This window comes from Piliocolobus tephrosceles, chromosome 6 (genome assembly GCF_002776525.5).
Source record: "Piliocolobus tephrosceles isolate RC106 chromosome 6, ASM277652v3, whole genome shotgun sequence".
NCBI classification, from domain to species: domain Eukaryota; kingdom Metazoa; phylum Chordata; class Mammalia; order Primates; family Cercopithecidae; genus Piliocolobus; species Piliocolobus tephrosceles.
The window spans coordinates 4,140,401-4,159,085 of NC_045439.1; the positions used below are offsets into that span (position 1 = coordinate 4,140,401).

General features: G+C 44.3%; 1 protein-coding gene across 2 annotated transcripts in view; it reads right to left on the bottom strand.

Annotated features, from left to right (window-relative positions):
- TECPR2 (tectonin beta-propeller repeat containing 2) overlaps positions 1-18,685 on the bottom strand; it is a 102,277-nt gene that overhangs the window by 46,024 nt on the left and 37,568 nt on the right. For both annotated transcript variants that reach the window (XM_026455239.2, XM_026455238.1), the window contains exons 3-5: positions 9,485-9,613; positions 8,325-8,456; positions 3,634-3,791 (exon numbers count right to left, since the gene is read on the bottom strand). In XM_026455239.2, the coding sequence (XP_026311024.1) occupies positions 3,634-3,791; positions 8,325-8,456; positions 9,485-9,613 (419 nt within the window). The remainder of the gene's footprint in view (positions 1-3,633; positions 3,792-8,324; positions 8,457-9,484; positions 9,614-18,685) is intronic.

The window sequence follows — 18,685 nt, forward strand, 5'->3', positions numbered from 1 at the left end:
CCCTGGGCTCAGTGCCCTGCCCGTCCTCTGGAAGAGCATCTCTGGCCCGGTTTCTGGTCAACCCTACACTGCTGCCCATAAGCGGGCCAACTGAGGCCACCGCCTGCACTCTGTCCCCACCAGCACTGTGTTCCCTCCACAGGCACCCACATCACACACCAATGTGCTGCCACATGGCCCCTCTCCCAAAATTCCCAGCAGGCCACACGGTCCCCCTGGGCACCACTTATTTTTCTTTCTTTGCTCTCTTCTGCAAAAACACTCCTCCCAAAAGCTCTCCATACTCGCTGTCCACTCCTCTTTTAGCCCTTCCAATCCCTTGGCCCTGCTGATGAGAAGGGCTGTGCATAGCCTCCGTGCTACAGACCCAGGCCCATCACAGCTGTCTCAGCCCCTGGTCTCGCAGCAGCTGCTATGTCCCTCCATGTGGCCTCTGACTCCTCTGACCCCCCGACTCCTGTTCTCTCCTGATGCCATTTCCTCTTCAGAACACAAGGCCTCCCCAAATCTCCCTAGGCGAGCTCCTGTCTGCATGCCAGCGGCTGCCGGTGCACAGCTCCCTGAGAGGCACACCTGCCACCCACCTCCCACGCCAGTTCTCTACCATGGGGAGGGGACAGGGCAGGGCCACAGCAGGCTGTTTCATCTCCTCCTTCTCCTCGTGCCTCCAGGATTCTCTGCATCAATCCACAGCATGGCCACTCACCCAGCTGCACAGACCACAGACCTAGGAATCATCTCTAACTCATCCCTCTCACACCCCAGAACCAACATGGCAGCAGATCTGCCAGCTCTGCCTTGGAAGCAGTCTCACCACTGACCCCGCCCCATCCTGTCATCTCCTACCTGGATCACCCAGAACCCTCGCTGGCCCTGCTGAGCTGCCACACCTGCCCCCTCCAATATATTCCAAGCAGCAGCCAGCGTGACCTCCCTGGCTTGGCCACAGTTCTCTGTGACTGGCCACAGCACTGGACTGAAAGAGCCCCATGGGCAGGGCCCACAGAGATGACAGGAGAGGGCTCCCCGCACCCTGCTCCACACAGCTGGCCTGGCTGCTCAGATCCTCGGGGTGCAGGGGGCCCTCTGCCTCCAGGGTCTCTCTCTAAGGTCTTCTCGCACTAGTTGCCTCCTTGCTTCAGGAATCAGCCCAGGCTACCTCCTCAGAGGAGCCTTCCCTGTCATCCTATTAAAGAGACACCTGTGTCTCCTGCGCCTCCGTCTCTGGCTCTGCACCTCTGACATGTTTATCTGTTCACCACTCTGCACACAGCTCCCTGAGATTACAGATCTGTTCTGCCTTGTTCACAGATATCCCCAGATGAGGAGTACCTGGAGCAGGGCAGAGCACCGAATGAATAGATACTCCCTGTGTGGATTCATCCAATGTCAGGTGTCAATGTCACCTGTATCTGGTGACCTCATTTTCCCCTCTGGTCAAGACTTCTTCCCTGGGCTCCAGACTGGTCCACAGAACTCTCTTCTGCGACTCCCGCACGGCAACGTGACAGACCCGTCAAACCCCCTATGTCCACAGCAGAGGTCCTGATGTCCTGACCTCCGGCCCAGCCTTCCCCAGTCTCCAGCTCAGTCAGTGGTTTCCCTGGACTCCCGTGCCAGCCTCCCCGCGGCTCCCCTGGACTCCTGCCACAGCCAGTGCCCTAGTCACTTCTGGCTTCTTGAACATCTAAGCCCTGGCCCAACTGAGGTCTTGGCATATGCTGTTCCCTGAGCCTGGAATGCTCTTCTAGCAGCTCTTCCCAGGCTTCAGCTCAAAGATCACTGCCCTTGTAGAGGCCTTTCCTGACCATTCTATCCAAATGCAACATCCTGCCCCATGCCTAGCGCTCCCTAATGCTTCACCCTGCCCGCTCCTTTACAGCACTGATAGCCTCTACTCTCCTCCTGCTGACCGACAGTCTCTCCCATTGTGTTTGAGGGCAGAGGCCTTGTCTCCTCGGATGCCTCCTTACTTGCTGCCACACCTCCACGTGTACATGCCCAGCTAAACAGTTGTGAGGGAAGCACTGCTTCCAGGCAGAGACACACACAATAGCCTACAGCAGAAAGCAAGTCTTTAAGACACAGATGCTAAGAACATTTCCTTTTATTCTGTTAGCCCCCATTTCTTCAAGGCTCAATAAAATCTCTTTCCTTCTGAGAAGGGGACACGTTTATCTGTTTCTGCATCCTAAACCAGTTCCTGGTGCAGAGCATGCTTTCAATCCATGTTCCCTAAAGACTGCGCTGCACAGACGCACTAGGAGAGGGTTACAGAAACTGCTTGGGTCTCCACACAAGAGGTTAAAGGGCCAGGTTCATTTTTTGTTTTTGATTTTTTTGAGATGGAGTCTTGCTGTCACCCAGGCTGGAGTACAGTGGTGCGGTGTTAGCTCACTGCAACCTTCGTCTCCCGGGTTCAAGTGATTCTCCTGCCTCAGTCTCCTGAGTAGCTGGGATTACAGGCGCCCGCCACAACGCCCGGCTAACTTTTGTGTTTTTAGTAGAGAGGAGGTTTCACCATGTTGGCCAGGCTGTTCTTGAACTCCTGACCTCAAGTGATCCGCCCACCTCGGCCTCCCAAAGTGCTAGGATTATAGGCGTGAGCCACCGCACCCGGCCAAGGGTCAGGTTTTAAGAGAGACTGGTGGGAATAGGACCCACAAGGTAATTGGTTTTCAATGCCTGTCTTTACACCCTGCCTTCCTTCCAAGACACAGTGCAGTAAGACATTGACAGATGAACCAGGATAAAATGCCAGAGGAGTAGGATACTGGCAGAGGGAACGGAAGAACTAAGATCTGCAGGACCATAAATTCCACTGAGTTCTCCAGGGGCCAATAGGGAGACTGCAGATATAAAAAGGCCAGATTGTTGATGGAATTAAGAGGGTATTCAGCAGGCTGGGCGTGGTGGCTCACACTTGTAATCCCAGCACTTTGGGAGGCCGAGGCAGGTGGATCACCTGAGGTCGGGAGTTTGAGACCAGCCTGACCAACATGGTGAAACCCCATCTCTACTAAAAATACAAAATTAGCCAGGCGTGGTAGCACATGCCTGTAATCCCAGGTAGAACCTGGCACCTGGAACCCACGCCTTCAGGATGTCTTCCCTGACCCTTCAGCTGGACAAGTGTGTCTACACTCACACAGCATCCTGTGTATTTTGGTCCATAGCAGCTGCCGCAACGGTCAACAAGTGTTTTATCTGCATTTCCATTTCCACAACGGAAGGCTCAGATCTGCCGTGTTTACCATGTCACTGCTGAGCCTGCCACAGTGCCCAGGGTGCATGGTAAACACGTGCTGAATAATGAGTGAGCCCCACAACCCTGACCCCTCACCAGGGCTGTGTGGAGGAGGTGCCTACACAAGGAACGGATGGACCGTGGCACTTTGAGAGGCAGAGTGGCTGTGCGTGCAGGCTCCTACAGCTCTGCAACAAGAGGAACCCACTCTTCTTGTCTGCCTCTGGGAGGAGAAATCCTAAGCAGGCACAGGGCCCCACCAGGAACCCCAGGCTTAGAGCCGCTGTGGGCTTGCGTCCGCCAAAGAGGAGACCTAGGAAACCCTAAAGCACCCTCTACAACAAGGCCCAGCGTTTAGGCCAAACAGGAAAACGTACGGAACTTACCTTTTCCTTGGCTGTGTTCCAATTTGCCTTACAGACTTTTCTTCAGTGTAAAAGAGCAGACTTCTTTGCAGAGTAGAGACCAGCAGCACCTTCTGGCTATAATCCAGCTGCACGATGGAAGACGGCTCCTCCAACACCAGCTGGGAGTTACAGAGCCCCTGGCAGAGAAAGTCCGGTTACGCCTCACATCAGCGCCAGGCTAAAGAATGGACCTCCCTTAGGACAAGTCAGGGTCCTTCCTGCGAGCTGTGCTTAGGTCAGCTTGCACCCTACCTAATGTATGCTTTCCCTCTCTGCAGATTCACTCTCAACCCACCACAGAGAGATTATCTGATGGATGGGAAAATAGTCCATACCAACATCTCCCTCATGCTACATCCAGTTTGACAAGAAACATTTAAAAAATCTGCATAATTTTTAAAAACATGTCCTCAGTAGATACATTCTTTACTGTGCACCACAGCAGGCTCAGGGATGACGCAGTAAACATGTAGAGAGTTCAAAGAAGCATCCATAAAGATCTAAACAGAAATCTGTTGCACTGTGTGTATTGCTTCTTCTATTATAAAACAATGGAATGGAACCTTCTATAAAATTATTGTGACAATAATCAGCTCTGTAAGTTCATATTACAGTCTCCCCTCACAAAGTGCTCAAAGCAGTTTTGAGGACATTATATACTTGCCAACCGAAAGGGTCATAGAATACAGGAGGTCAGAAGAAATTAAATGATATTAAATATATAAAATGCTATGAACATAAAATGATATTTTACAAGACCAGCCTGGGCAACATTGTGAGATCCTGTCTCTACAAAAAAAAAAACCATTTTATTAGCCACGTGTATTGGCATGTGTCTGTGATCCCCGCTACTTGGGAGGCTGAGACAGAAGGATCATTTGAGCCCACGAGTTCAGACTACAGTGAGCTGTGATCATACCACCGCACTCTAGCCCAGGTAACAGAGTGAGACTCTGTCTTTACAAAAACAAATAAGCAAAAACAAAAAACATATTTTATATATAAACACAAAGTAAAATTCTAGAAGGTATCTGACTGCTAACACAGAGCATATTTCATTGTATTAAAAATTTGATTCTATAAGTTATTCGTATAGAAAAGTGTCATCCGGCTGGGTGCAGTGGCTCACACTTGTAATCCCTATATTTTGGGAGGCTGAGGTGGGTGGATCATTTGAGGTCAGGAGTTCGAGACCAGCCTGGCCAACATCGTGAAACCTCGTCTCTACTAAAATTACAAAATTTAGCTGGGCGAGGTGGCACATGCCTGTAATCCCAGCTACTTGGGAGGCTGAGGCAGGAGAATCATTTGAACCCACAGGCAAGGGTTGCAGTGAGCCAAGATCACGCCACTGCACTCCAGCCTGGGCAACAGAGCGAGACTCCATCTCAAAAAATATACATATATGAAATACATATATATATATTTTTTTGTATATATATATGAAATATATATATATGAAATCCAGTATATTTGAAAAGTTTCATCAATTATTTCAGAAATATTGCTGTAACATCACTGACATTTTGTGAGGGAAGCAGGGGGCAATGTCAGATTTGTTGGTAAAACTTACAGTAAATTTCGTCCTTTTTTAGGTATACAATTCTAAGAATTTTTCATGTAACCAATACCAAAATCAAGATAAAGAAATTTCCATTACATGAAAATGTTGCAAACTTTTTTTTTAGACAGGTTCTGGCTCTTGGCCTAGACTGGAATACAGTGGTGCAATCTCAGCTCACTGCAATATCCACCTCCAAGGCTCAAGTGATCCTCCAACCTCAGCCTCCAGAGTAGCTGGGATTACAGGTGTGTGCCACCATGCCTGGCTAATTTTTATATGTTTTTTGGTAGAAATGGGGTTTTGTCATGTTGCCCAGACTGGTCTCAAACTCCTAGGCTCAAGTGATCATTCTGCCTTGGCCTCCCAAAGTGCTGGAATTACAGGTGTGAGACACCGTGCCTGGCCAGAGGATAGGTAGTTTTCTATTCTCCCTTCTGCTGCACACTGAAACACACTCAGTGGTTCTCTCAAGGAAAAGCACTTGTACAACTGTTGCAGCTATGAGCTGAGCCTGCTGCTTTCTTCACAAAACACCATTTTTATTTGAAATGCTGTAATTATTCAAATTTGGGTATTTAGCAGACATTTTCTCAAAAAACAAAAGCCTGTCACTTCAAGGAAAACAAGTAATGGTATTTGTTGCTCTCATGTGAAGATTAGCAATACGAAAACTTGTACCTGTCCCTGTGAACTTGACGATTCCTTATAGCTAGACTTTCCTGATTACAATGATGTTGATGTTAACAAAGGTTTTTTTTTTTTTTTGATATTGTATTAGAAAATGTACCAGCCGGCACGGTGGCTCACACCTGTAATCCTAGAACTTTGGAAGGCTGCGGTGGGCAGACTGCTTGAGCCCAGATGTTCAAGACCAGCCTGTGCAACATGGCAAAGCCCTGTCTCTATAAAAATACAAAAAATCAGCTGGGCATGATGGTGTGCACCTGTAGTCCCAGTTATTTGGGAGGCCAAGGTGGGAGAATCACCTGAACCTGGGAAGTCGAAGCTCCAGTGAGCCATGATTGCACTACTGCACACCAGCCTGGGTGAGAGGAGTAAGACCATGTCTCAAAAAAAAAAAAAAGTGTCAACATTTGGAAGATCTACACCACTCTGTGAATAGTATTTTCTAAGTGACCAATACATAATGTTACAAAATCCAACATGTGTAAAGTAGATTTTAATGTAACAGAGTAGGAAAAATTCATCCACATGGTTTCAGATTCCACATTTTTACTAACCTTTAAAGAAACTACCGTTTGTCATTTGTCACTGTAACCTTTAAAGCAACTACCATTTGTCAATATGAGGATATTATTAAAGAATGCCCACAATTATCTGAAAAGGCTATCAAAATACTCCTCCCATTTCCAACTACATGTCTGTGTAAGGCCAGATTTTCTTTATATACTTCAATCAAAACAATGTATGGCAACAGATTGAATGCAGAATCCAGTCATCTTCTATTAAGCCAGATAATAAAGATTTGTAAAAATATAACTCAATGCCACTCTCTTGTCACCTGTTTTGAAAACAGAGATATAGAGATATTTTCAGAAAATATGTCACTTATGTTCAGATATTATGGATTTATTATTTCAAAGTAAAAATATTTTTAAATGTCAGCCAGGTGCAGTGGCTCACGCCTGTAATCCCAGCACTTTGGGAGGCTGAGGTGGGAGGATCACAAGGTCAGGAGATCGAGACCATCCGGTGAAACACCGTCTCTACAAAAAATACAAAAAATTAGATGGGCATGGTGGCAGTTGCCTGTAGTCCCACCTACTCAGGAGGCTGAGGCATGAGAATTGCTTGAACCCGGAAGGCAGAGGTTGCAGTGAGCTGAGATTGTCCCACTGCACTCCAGCCTGGGCAACAGAGCGAGACTCCATCTCAAAAAAAATATACATTTTAAAATTTATCAGTTTTAACTTCTAACACAGTGTACTCGGTAGAGATGACCTATATAAACAAAAATGCTTTGGGGTCCTCTTTCTAAGAGTGTAAAGGGATCCTATGACTACAAAGCTTGAAAACTACTACTAGAGAATATTTGTAATAGGTCAGTCTTGGATCAGAGGGACTGAAAGTCATGCAGCTAGTAATTGCTGAATTCTTGGCCGGGCACGGTGGCTCACGACTGTAATCTCAGCACTTTGGGAGGCCAAGGTGGGCAGATCACCTGAGGTCAGGAGTTCAAGACCAGCCTGACCAACATGGTGAAACCCCATCTCTACATAAATAGAAAAATTTAGTCAGGCATGATGGCAGGTCCCTGTAATCCCAGCTACTCGGGAGGCTGAGGCAGGAGAATTGCTTGAACCCGGGAGGCAGAGGTTGTAACGAGCCGAGATTGCGCCACTGCACTCTAGCCTGGGTGACAAGAGCGAGACTCCGTCTCAAGAAAAAAAAAAAAAAAATTGCTGAATTCTGACAGTGCTCTAGGAATGAAGGTTACAAATAAGAAAAAGAAAGGACTGTGCCACCAAGGAGTTCCGTTTGGTTGCAGACACATGACAAAACAAATAAAACCCAGCAGATCATAAAGCCACACGTGCAGTGGAAAAGGCATGGGCATCGAAGCAGAACCTCGGTTTGAAAGCAAGCCCTGTGAGGTGCAAGCCTGCAACCCTGGGCTAGTTCCTGGATCTCTCGGAGCTCCAGCTTCTTCATCTTCACCATACTGCCACCTAACCTTCTCCTCTGCCACTTCCTGTCACATGAGGTCATCTCACACAGGCCAGGCGGCTGGCAGAGAGTCCTCCATCCATTGAAATCACTGACTTGTCCAGTTAGGATTCAGAAGTGCCTGGCATCACTCCTACTAACCTTTCAGGAAGTAGGAATGATAACAGCTTCTTTTCCAAGTAGAAGTAATACACAACAGTGGAATGAAAAAAGTGAATGTTCCAGTAGGCCAACTCCTTAGTCTTAGAAGTGGAAGCTTATAAAACATAAGTCTATAAAAGTAAATGTTACAAATAACAATTGAGATTATAAAGGGACAATGATCAAGAATACAAACTGAATAAAAATACAATTATAAATATAGTTTTTCCAAATGTAAGAAGGCAAGAGCCAACAGTATTTCTGAAAATAATTTTACCTGGTCTAGATCCAGAGAGGAATAAACAATTTTGCCTTTGTCATCTCCAGAGAACAGTTTCATTCCGTTGGGGCTCCAAGCCAGAGCTGTAATGCTGTTTTTGTGAATACCAGTGACATCAAATCTCCGAAGCTATGAACAGGGGATAAAAATATACACAAGAAAAAGAAAAGGATAAAGGCTGTGAGCTGGGGCTCCATGGAAAAGGTATACAATCGCTCCTAGTTACAGAAGAGCTGGTTTTCCCAATCTCCTTTTCCAAGCAGAACCCTGCACAAGGTTCCATCCCTCTAGTCACCTCCAAAACCCACAGAGAGCACACCTTGAGGATATTAAGCAAAAATGAAATGACCCACCTGTACTTTATGCCAAGTGTTCAACTCGGCACAAAAACGTTCTCCAATTATAAACAGCACAGTGTTAAGCTTCTCTGAGCATAAATTTTTTTTTTTTTTTTTGAGACGGAGTCTCACTCCATCAGGCTGGCGTGCAGTAGTGTGTTGCAATCTCGGCTCACTGCGATCTCTGCCTCCTGGGTTCAAGTAATTCTCCTGCCTCAGCCTCCCGAGTAGCTGGGACTACAGGCACACACCACCACGCCAAGTTAATTTTTGTATTTTTTTTCTTTTTTTTTTTTTTTTTGAGACGGAGTTTTGCTCTGTCGCCCAGGCTGGAGTGCAGTGGCGCGATCTCAGCTCACTGCAAGCTCCATCTCCTAGGTTCACGCCATTCTCCTGCCTCAGCCTCCTGAGTAGCTGGAACTACAGGCACCCGCCACCACACCTGGCTAATTTTTTGTATTTTTTAGTAGAGACGGGGTTTCACCATGTTAGCCAGGATGGTCTCAATTTCCTGACCTTGTGATCCGCCCCCCTCGGCCTCCCAAAGTGCTGGGATTACAGGCGTGAGCCACTGCGCCTGGCCAAGTTTTGTATTTTTAGTAGAGACAGGGTTTTACCATGTTAGCCAGGATGGTCTTGATCTCTTGACCTCATGATCAGCCCGCCTTGGCCTTCCAAATTACTGGGATTACAGGTGTGAGCCACTGTGCCCGGCTTTCTCTGAGCATAAACTTTCTAAGCAGATGAGGATTTCTCATTTTAAAAATCCATGAGGAATTTACCAAGAAGTTAACACGTGTTCAGATCATGAGTACTCACCTGTTTATTTCTTCCTGGCAATGAAGACACAAGTTGAAAAACTGCAACCCTGCCAGAGGCTGTGCCTGCTGCCACCAGGTCATCAAAGCAACTCAGCAGCTTCACCACAGTGATAGATTCCGTCTTCCCCTGGAGAAACGTTGAAAACAAATGAATCTGTAACTACGCAGGCTTTGAAAATGTAAAACAAGGAGGACGTTACCAATGGAGTGAAAAACTTCATCAGGCTGCAGTCCATACATATTCTTGATTACATATGCAAGTCAGAAATCACATCTTTTGAAAAAAAACACAAACAGGGCTGGGCATGGTGGATCACACCTGTAATCCCAGCACTTTGGGAGGCCAAGGCAAGCAGATCACCTGCGGTCAGGAGTTCGAGACGTCTGGCCAACATGGTGAAACCCTGTCTCTACTAAAAACACAAAAATTAGCTGGGCGTGGTGGCAGATGCCTGTAATCCCAGCTATTCGGGAGGCTGAGGCAGGAGAATCACTGGAACCCAGGAGGCGAAGGTTGCGGTGAGCCGAGATCATGCCATTGCATCCAGCCTGGGCGACAGAGCAAGGCTCTGTCTCAAAAAAACAATAAACAACAACAAAAAAAACCCAGAAAACAAATACACCTAGGCAGAACGGCAGTGGTGCAATCACAGTTCACTGCAGCCTCAACCTCCCAGGCTCAAGCGATCCTCCCGCCTCAGCCTCCCAAGTAGCTGGGACTACAGACGTGTGCCCCACACCCAGCTAATTTTTAAATTTTTTTGTAGAGACAAGGTCTCACTATATTGCCCAGGCTGGTCTCGATCTCCTGGGCACAAGGAATCCTCCTGCCTTGGCCTCCCAAAGTGCTGGGATTACAGATGTGAGCCACTGCACCCTGCCCTCACCCCCAATTTTTATTTTTATTTTTGAGATGGAATCTCACTCTGTTGCCAGGCTGGAGTGCAGTGGCACGATCTTGGCTCACCGCAACCTCCACCTCCTGGGTTCAAGCGATTCTCCTGCCTCAGCCTCCCGAGTAGCTGGGACCACAGGCGCCCGCCACCATGTCCTGTTAATGTTTTTTTTCGTATTTTTAGTAGAGATGGGGTTTCACCTTGTTAGCCAGGATGGTCTCGATCTCCTGACCTCGTGATCTGCCCACCTCAGCCTCCCAAAGTGCTGGGATTACAGGCCTGGGCCACCGTACCCAGCCCTCATCCCCCAATTTTTTAATGTTAAAATACCTAACATAAAATTACCAGGATCCCTTTCTAAAGTATACATTTCAGTGGTATTCAATACATTCATAATGCTCTGCAATCATCACCATCATCCATCTCCAGGACTATTGAATCTTGTAAAACTGAAACCGACCCTATTAAACAATAATTCCCCATTCATCCCTCTCCCCAGCCCCTGGCAACTACCATTCTACTTTCTGTCTTTATGATTTTTACTATTCCTTTTTTTTTTTTAATCTCCTCAAATTCCTTTTACCGTGATTTTGACTACTCTAAATACCTCATATAAATGGAACCATACAGTATTTGTCTTTACTCTGACTGGCTTATCTCCTTCATACAGTATCTTCAAGGTTCATCCGTGTTATAGCACATATCAAAACTCCTTCCTTTTTAAGACTTAGTCATATTCTCTTGCATGTACATACTACATTTTGTTTCTCCATTCATCCGCTGATGGACATACAAGGGTTGCTCCTCCATTTTAACTGTGAATAAGGCTTCTATGAATATGAGCGTACAAACATCTCTTTGAGATACTGCTTTCAATTATCTTGGGTACACACCCTACCCAGGACTGAATTTTGGTATCATACGGTAATTCTATTTTTAGCTTTTTGAGCAACCACCATACTGTTTTCTAGTAGTGGCTGCATCATCTCCTATTCCTACGAACAATGCACCAGGGTTCTGATTTCTCCCATCCTTACCAACCCTTGTTATTTCCATTTTTTTTTGACAGTAGCCATCCTAATGGGTGTAGGGTATAGTTTTGACATGCATTGCCCTGATAATTAGTGATGTTCATTCTTCATGTGCTTATTGGCCGTTTGTTTACCTTCTCTGGGGAAACATCTATTCAAGTCCTTTGCCCATTTTTGAATTGGGTTTTTTCATTGTTGAATTTTTTGTCTGTTTTTGAGATGGAGCCTCACTCTGTAGCCCAGGCTGGAGTGCAATGGTGCAATCTTGGCTCAATGCAACCTCCACCTCCCAGGTTCAAGCGATTCTCGTGCCTCAGCCTCCCAAGTAGCTGGGATTACAGGTGTGAGCCACCACTCCTGGTCTCATTGTTGAGTTTTAAGAGTTCCCTATATATCCTGAATATTAATCCCTTAACAGATACATGATTTCCAAATATTTTCTCCCATTGGGTGGGCTGCCTTTTTACTCTGTTGATAGTGTTTTTGATGTATAAAAATGTTTAAATTTTCATGAAGTACAATTTGCCTATTTTTCCACGTTGCTTATGCCTTGATGTTATATCCAATAAATCATTGTCAAATCCAATGTTTTGAAGATTTTGTCCTATGTTTTCTTCTAAAAGTTTCATAGTTTTAGTTCTTACGTTTAGGTCTTTAATTCATTTTGAGTTTTTTTTTTTTTTTTAAGACAGGGTCCCCCTCTCTTGCCCAGGCTGGAGTACAGTGACACAATATTGGCTCACTGCAACCTCCAGCTCCCGGGTTCAAGTGATTCTCATGCCTCAGCCTCCAGAGTAGCTGAGACTACAGGCATGCATCACCACACCTGACTAATTTTTTGTATTTTTAGTAGAGACAGAGTTTCCCCATGTCGGCCAGGCTGATCTCAAACTCCTGGCCTCAAGTGATCTGCCTGCCTCAGCCTCCCAAGTGCTGGGATTACAGGTGTGAGCCACCAGGCCCGGCCATTTTGAGTTAATTTTTGAATGTGGTATTAGACAAGGGTCCAACTTCATTCTTTTGCATGTTAATATCCAGTTTCCCCTATACCATTTGTTGAAAAGACTATCCTTTCCCTGTGGAACAAACTTCATGTCCTTATTAAAAATCACTTGATGGCTCAAGCCTGTAATCCCAGCACTTTGGGAGGCCGAGATGGGCGGATCACGAGGTCAGGAGATCGAGACCATCCTGGCTAACACGGTGAAACCCCGTCTCTACTAAAAAAAAAAAAATACAAAAAGCTAGCCGGGCGAGGTGGCGGGCGCCTGTAGTCCCAGCTACTCTGGGAGGCTGAGGCAGGAGAATGGCGTAAACCCGGGAGGTGGAGCTTGCAGTGAGCTGAGATCCGGCCATTGCACTCCAGCCTGGGCCACAGAGCGAGACTCCGTCTCAAAAAAAAAAAAAAAAAAAATCACTTGACTGGGCCAGGTACGGTGGCTCACACCTATAATCCCAGCACTTTGGGAGGCTGATGCAGGCCAATCACTTGAGGTCAGGAGTTCAAGACCAGCCTGGCTAACAGGAAATCCTGTCTCTACTAAAAATATACAAATTAGTCAGGTGTGATGCCACATGCCTGTAGTCCCAGCTACTCGGGAGGCTGAGGCAGGAGAATCATTTGAACCCAGGAGGTGGAGGTTGCAGTGAGCGGAGATCATGCCACTGCACTGTAGCCTGGGCAACAGAGTAAGAGTCCGTCTCAAAAAAAAAAAATTCACTTGACTATATAAGAGGATTTATTTCTGGGCTATTGATTTCATTGGTCTCTATGTCTATTTTTATGTATCATGCTGTTTTCTTCTTTATTTTCTTCTTCTTATTTCTTCACACCACAGCCAAGTCCAATACACTGTTTTAATGACTGCATTTTTCTAGTAAGTTTTAAGTTCAGGAAGTATGAGATCTCCAGCTTTGTTCTTTTTCAGCTTTGTTGGGGCTTTTCAGGGTCTCCTGAGATCCCATATGAATTTTAGAATAAATTTTTGTATTCTAAAACTCCCAAGTCAAAAAATGTCCTTGGGAGTTTTATAGAAATTGTATTGAATTAACTTATAAATCACTTTGGGTGGTATGGACAGCTTAACAATATTAAGTCAGGCTAGGCGGGGTGGCTCATGCCTGTAATCCCACAATTTTGGGAGGCCAAGGCAGGAGGATCACTTGAGCCCAGGCATTCAAGACCAGCCTGAGCAACATAGTGAGACCCCATCTCTACAAAAAATTTTTAAAAAGCCAGGCATAGTGGTGCATGCCTGTAATCCTAGGTACCTGGGAGTCTGAGATGGGAGGATCACTTGAGCCTAGGAGATTGAGGCTGCAGTGAGCCGTGATTGTGCCACTGCACTCCAGCCTACGTGACAGAGCAAGACCCTGTCTCCAAAAAACAAACACGTAATGTTAAGTCTTCCAATCTCTCAACATATAATATGTTTCTATTTATTTATGTCTTTAATTTATTTCAGCAATGTTTCTTGTTTCATTGTACAAGTCTTTCACCTCCTTATTCTTTTTAATGTCATTTTAAGTGGAATTTTCCTCTTAATTTCTTTTTCATATTATTCATTGTTTAGAAATGCAACTGATTTTTGTGCATTGACTTTGTATGCTGCTACTATGCCAGTTTCATGTATTAGTTCAAACAATTTTTTGTGAAATCTTTAGGGTTTCTACATACAAGATTGTGTCATCTGCAAACAGAGATACTTTTACTTCTTCCTTCCTGATTTTGATGCCTCTTAATTTCTTTTTCTTGGCTAATGACTCTGGCTAAAATTTCCAGCACTGTGTTGAATTGAAGTGACAAAAGCATGTATTTTGCCTTGTTTCTGATAGAGGAAAAGCTTTCCGCTTTTTACCATTAAGTATAATTGTTCACTGTTTTTCATATACAGCTTTTATTATGTTGGGGTAGTTTCTATCCCAGTTTGTTGAGTGTTTTTACCATAAAAGGGTGTTGAATTTTGTCAAATGCTTTTTATGCACCAGTGGAGTTGACCATGTGGTTTTGTCCCTCATTTTGTTAAAACAGTGTATTAGGTAACTGACTTTCATATGTTGAACCGTCTTTGCATTCCAGGAATATATCCCACTTTGGTCATGGTGTATAATCCTTTTAATATGCTGCTGAATTTGATTTGCTAGCATTTTCTTGAAGATTTTTGCATCAGTGTTCATGAGGGATACTGATGTGTACTTTTCTTGTGGTATCTTTTCTAGTTTTGGTATCAGCATAATTCTAGCCTCATAGAGTGAATTCAGAAGTACTCCCTCCTCTTCAATTGTTTGGAAAAATTTGAGAAGAAATAGTGTTAGTTCCTTAAATGCTTGGTTAAATTCACTGGTGAAGCTGTCGTGTCTAAGGCTTCTGTTTCCAAGGAGATAATTGATTTTGATTCTATTCTCTAACTATAGATCTACTCAGGTTTTCTACATTTTCATGGTTTAGTCTCAGTAGGTTTTGTGTTTCTAGGGGTTTGTCCATTTCATCTAGGTTATCCAATTTGTTGGTATTCAACAGATCCACCATCCTGTCATAATCCTTTTTGTTTGCTGAATCAATAGTAAGGGTCTACTTTGTTTCTGGTTTTAATCATTTGTATCTTCTCTCATTTCTTCTTGATCAATCTGACTAAAGGTTTGTCAATTTTGTTGAACTTTACAAAAATTCAACTTTTGGTTTCACTGATTTTCTCTATGGTTTTCTAGTCTCTATTTCCTTTACATCTGTTCTAAGCTTATTATTTCCTTCCTTCTGCTAGTTTTGAGTTTAGTTTTTCCTCCTTTCTAGTTCCTTAAATTGTAAAGTTGAGGTTGTTGATTTGAGATTTTTCTTATTTTTTATGTATGTACTTAAAGCTATAAATTTCCCCCTCAGCATTGTTTTCACTGTCCCATAAATTTTGGTATGCGTGTTTTTGTTGTAATTCGTCTTTAAGTATTTTTAAATTCCCCTTGTAATTTCTTTATTTACCAATTGGTTGACTGAGAGTATATGGTTAATTTGCACAAATTTGTGGATTCTCCAATTTTCCTTTTGCTACCGATTTCTAACTTTATCCTGTTGTGGTTGCAATAAGAAGATACTTTGTATATCTTTTAAAATCTACTGACACTTAATCTGTGGCTTAACATATGGTCTCTTCTGGAAAACATTCCATGTACATTTGAGACAATGTATGCTATTGTCATTGGGTAGAGTGTTCTATAAATGTCTGTTATATCTAGTTGATTTATCATGTATAGTTTCTTTATTTTTTTATCCATTATTGATAGTGGGATATTAAAGTTTCCAACTTTTATTGTAGAACTATTTCTTCCCGCAATTCTGTAACTCTTTTTGTCTGACAGTAGAATAGCCACCTCGATTTCTTTTCATTACTATTTGCATGGACTATCTTTTTCTATTCTTTCACCAGCAAATCTGGATCTAAAGTGAGTCTTTTTTTTTTTTTTTTTTTTTTTTTGAGATGGAGTCTCGCTCTGTCGCGCAGGCTAGAGTGCATAGGCACGATCTCGGCTCACTGCAAGCTCCGCCTCCCGGGTTCATGCCATTCTCCTGCCTCAACCTCCTGAGTAGCTGGGACTGACTACAGGCACCTGCTACCAAGCGTGGTTAATTTTTTTTGTATTTTTTAGTAGAGACGAGGTTCCACCGTGTTAACCAGGATGGTCTCGATATCCTGACCTTGTGATCCACTGGTCTCAGCCTCCCAAAGTGCTGGGATTACAGACATGAGCCACTGCGCCTGGCCGTGAGTCTCTTATACATAGCATATAGTAGGATTGTTTTCTGTTTTGTTTTTTTTGAGATGGAGTTTTGCTCTTGTTGCCCAGGCTGGAGTGCAATGGTTCTATCTCAGCTCACTATAGCCTCCGTCTCCCAGGTTCAAGTGATTCTCCTGCCTCAGCCTCCTGGGTAGCTGGGATTACAGGCATGCACCACCACACCCAGCTAATTTTTGTATTTTTAGTAGAGAATGGGTTTCACCATGTTACCCAGGCTGGTCTCAAACTCCTCACCTCAGGTGATCCACCTGCCTTGGCCTCCCAAAGTGCTGGGATTACAGGTGTGAGCCACCGTGCCCAGTCTGGATTGGTTTTAAAATCCATTTTGACAATCTTTGTCTTTTGATTGGAGAGTTTAATCCATTTACATTTAAGGTAATTAACCAATAAAGAGGGACTTATTTCTATCATTTTGTTCCTTTTATTTATTTATTTATTTGAGACGAGTCTCACTCTGTCGCCCAGGCTGGAGTACAGCGGCATGACCTTGGCTCACTGCAACCTCTGTCTCCCGGGTTCAAGCAATTCTCTGCTTCAGCCTCCCGGGTGGCTGGCATTACAGGCGGCTGCCACTACACCTGGCTAATTTTTCTGTTTTTTTAATAGAGACGGGCTTTCACCTTCTTGGCCAGGCTGGTCTTGAACTCCCGACCTCGTGATCCACCCGCTTCAGCCTCCCAAAGTGCTGGGGTTACAGGCATGAGTCACTGTGCCTGGCCTGTCATTTTGTTGCTTTGTATATGCCTTAAGGTTTTTGTCCCTAGTTTCCTGCATTAGTGTCTATTCTCATGTTTAGTTGAGTTTTTGGGGAACATTAAAATATTTAAATTCCTTTCTCATGTCCTTTTGTGTATATTCTACAGTGATTTTCTCTGTCATTACCATGGGGATTACATTTAACATCCTAAAGTTATAACACTAATTTAAATTTCTATCAGCTTAATTTCAGTAACACAGAAAAACTCCACTCCGTTACAGCTTGGTCCTCAACCTTTTTGCTTACTGATACCACAAAATTATACCTTTACAAATTGTGTGCCCCAAACCATAAAGTTAATAATTATTTTAAATGATTTAGAAATTCTTTTACCAAAAAAATTATTTTAAATTATGTAGAAAACAAAATGTGGGCTGGGCACAGTGGCACACGCCTATAATCCCAGCACTTTGGGAGGCCAAGGCGGGTGGATCAACTGAGGTCGGGAGTTTGACACCAGCCCAGCCAAAATGGAGAAACCCCATCTCTACTAAAAATACAAAAATTAGCTGGGAGTGGTGGCACACACCTGTAATCCCAGCTACCTGGGAGGCTGAGGCACAAGAATCACTTGAACCTGGGAGGTGGAGGTGGCAGTGAAATAATATTGCACCACTGTACTCAGCCTGGGTGACGGAGCGAGACTCCATCTCAAAAAAAAAAAAAAAAGAAAAGAAAAGAAAATGTAGATTTACAAACCAACATTACAATAACACTAGCTTTTAGACTAATGTTTAAAAAATTTTAGTCTCTTAAATCATGTAGAAAACAAAAATGCAATTATAAACCACTGTCACAGTAATATTAGCTTTTATAATTGCACATATCCTTCACTTTTGAGATCTTCATTTCTTTTTCTTTTTGTTTCTTTTCCTTTTTTTTTTTTTTTTTTTTTGAGACAGTGTCTTGCTCTGTTGCCAGGCTGGCTGGAGTGCAATGGCCGGATCTCAGTTCACTGCAACCTCCACCTCCCGGGTTCAAGCGATTCTCTTGCCTCAGCCTCCTGAGTAGCTGGGACTACAGGCACAAGCCACCACACTTAGGTAATTTTGTATTTTTAGTAGAGATGGGGTTTCACCATGTTGGCCAAGATGGTCTCAATCTCTTGACTTCATGATCCACCCGCCTCAGCCTCCCAAAGTGATGGGATTACAGGCGTGAGCCACCGCGCCCGGCCAAGATCTTCATTTCTTTATACGGCTTTGAGTAACTGTTTAATATCCTTTAATTTCCCTCTGCAGGGCTCACTTGAGTACTTCTTGCAGGGCAGGTCTTGTGGCTAATGAACTCCCTCCATTTTTGTTCACCTGGTAATATCTTAATTTCTTTCTCACTTCTGAAGGACAGTTTTGCTGGATATTAGATGCTTAGTTGACAGGTTCTTTTTTTTTTTTTTTTAAACACTCTGAATGTATCAGCCCACTGTATTCTGACCTCAAAACTTTTTTTATTTTTTTATTTTTATTTTTTTTATTTTATTTTTTATTTTTTTGAGACGGAGTCTTGCTCTGTCGCCCGGACTGGAGTGCAGTGGCCGGATCTCAGCTCACTGCAAGCTACGCCTCCCGGGTTTACGCCATTCTCCTGCCTCAGCCTCCCGAGTAGCTGGGACTACAGGCGCCCGCCACCTCGCCCAGCTAGTTTTTGTATTTTTAGTAGAGACGGGGTTTCACCGTGTTAGCCAGGATGGTCTCGATCTCCTGACCTCCTGATCCGCCCGTCTCGGC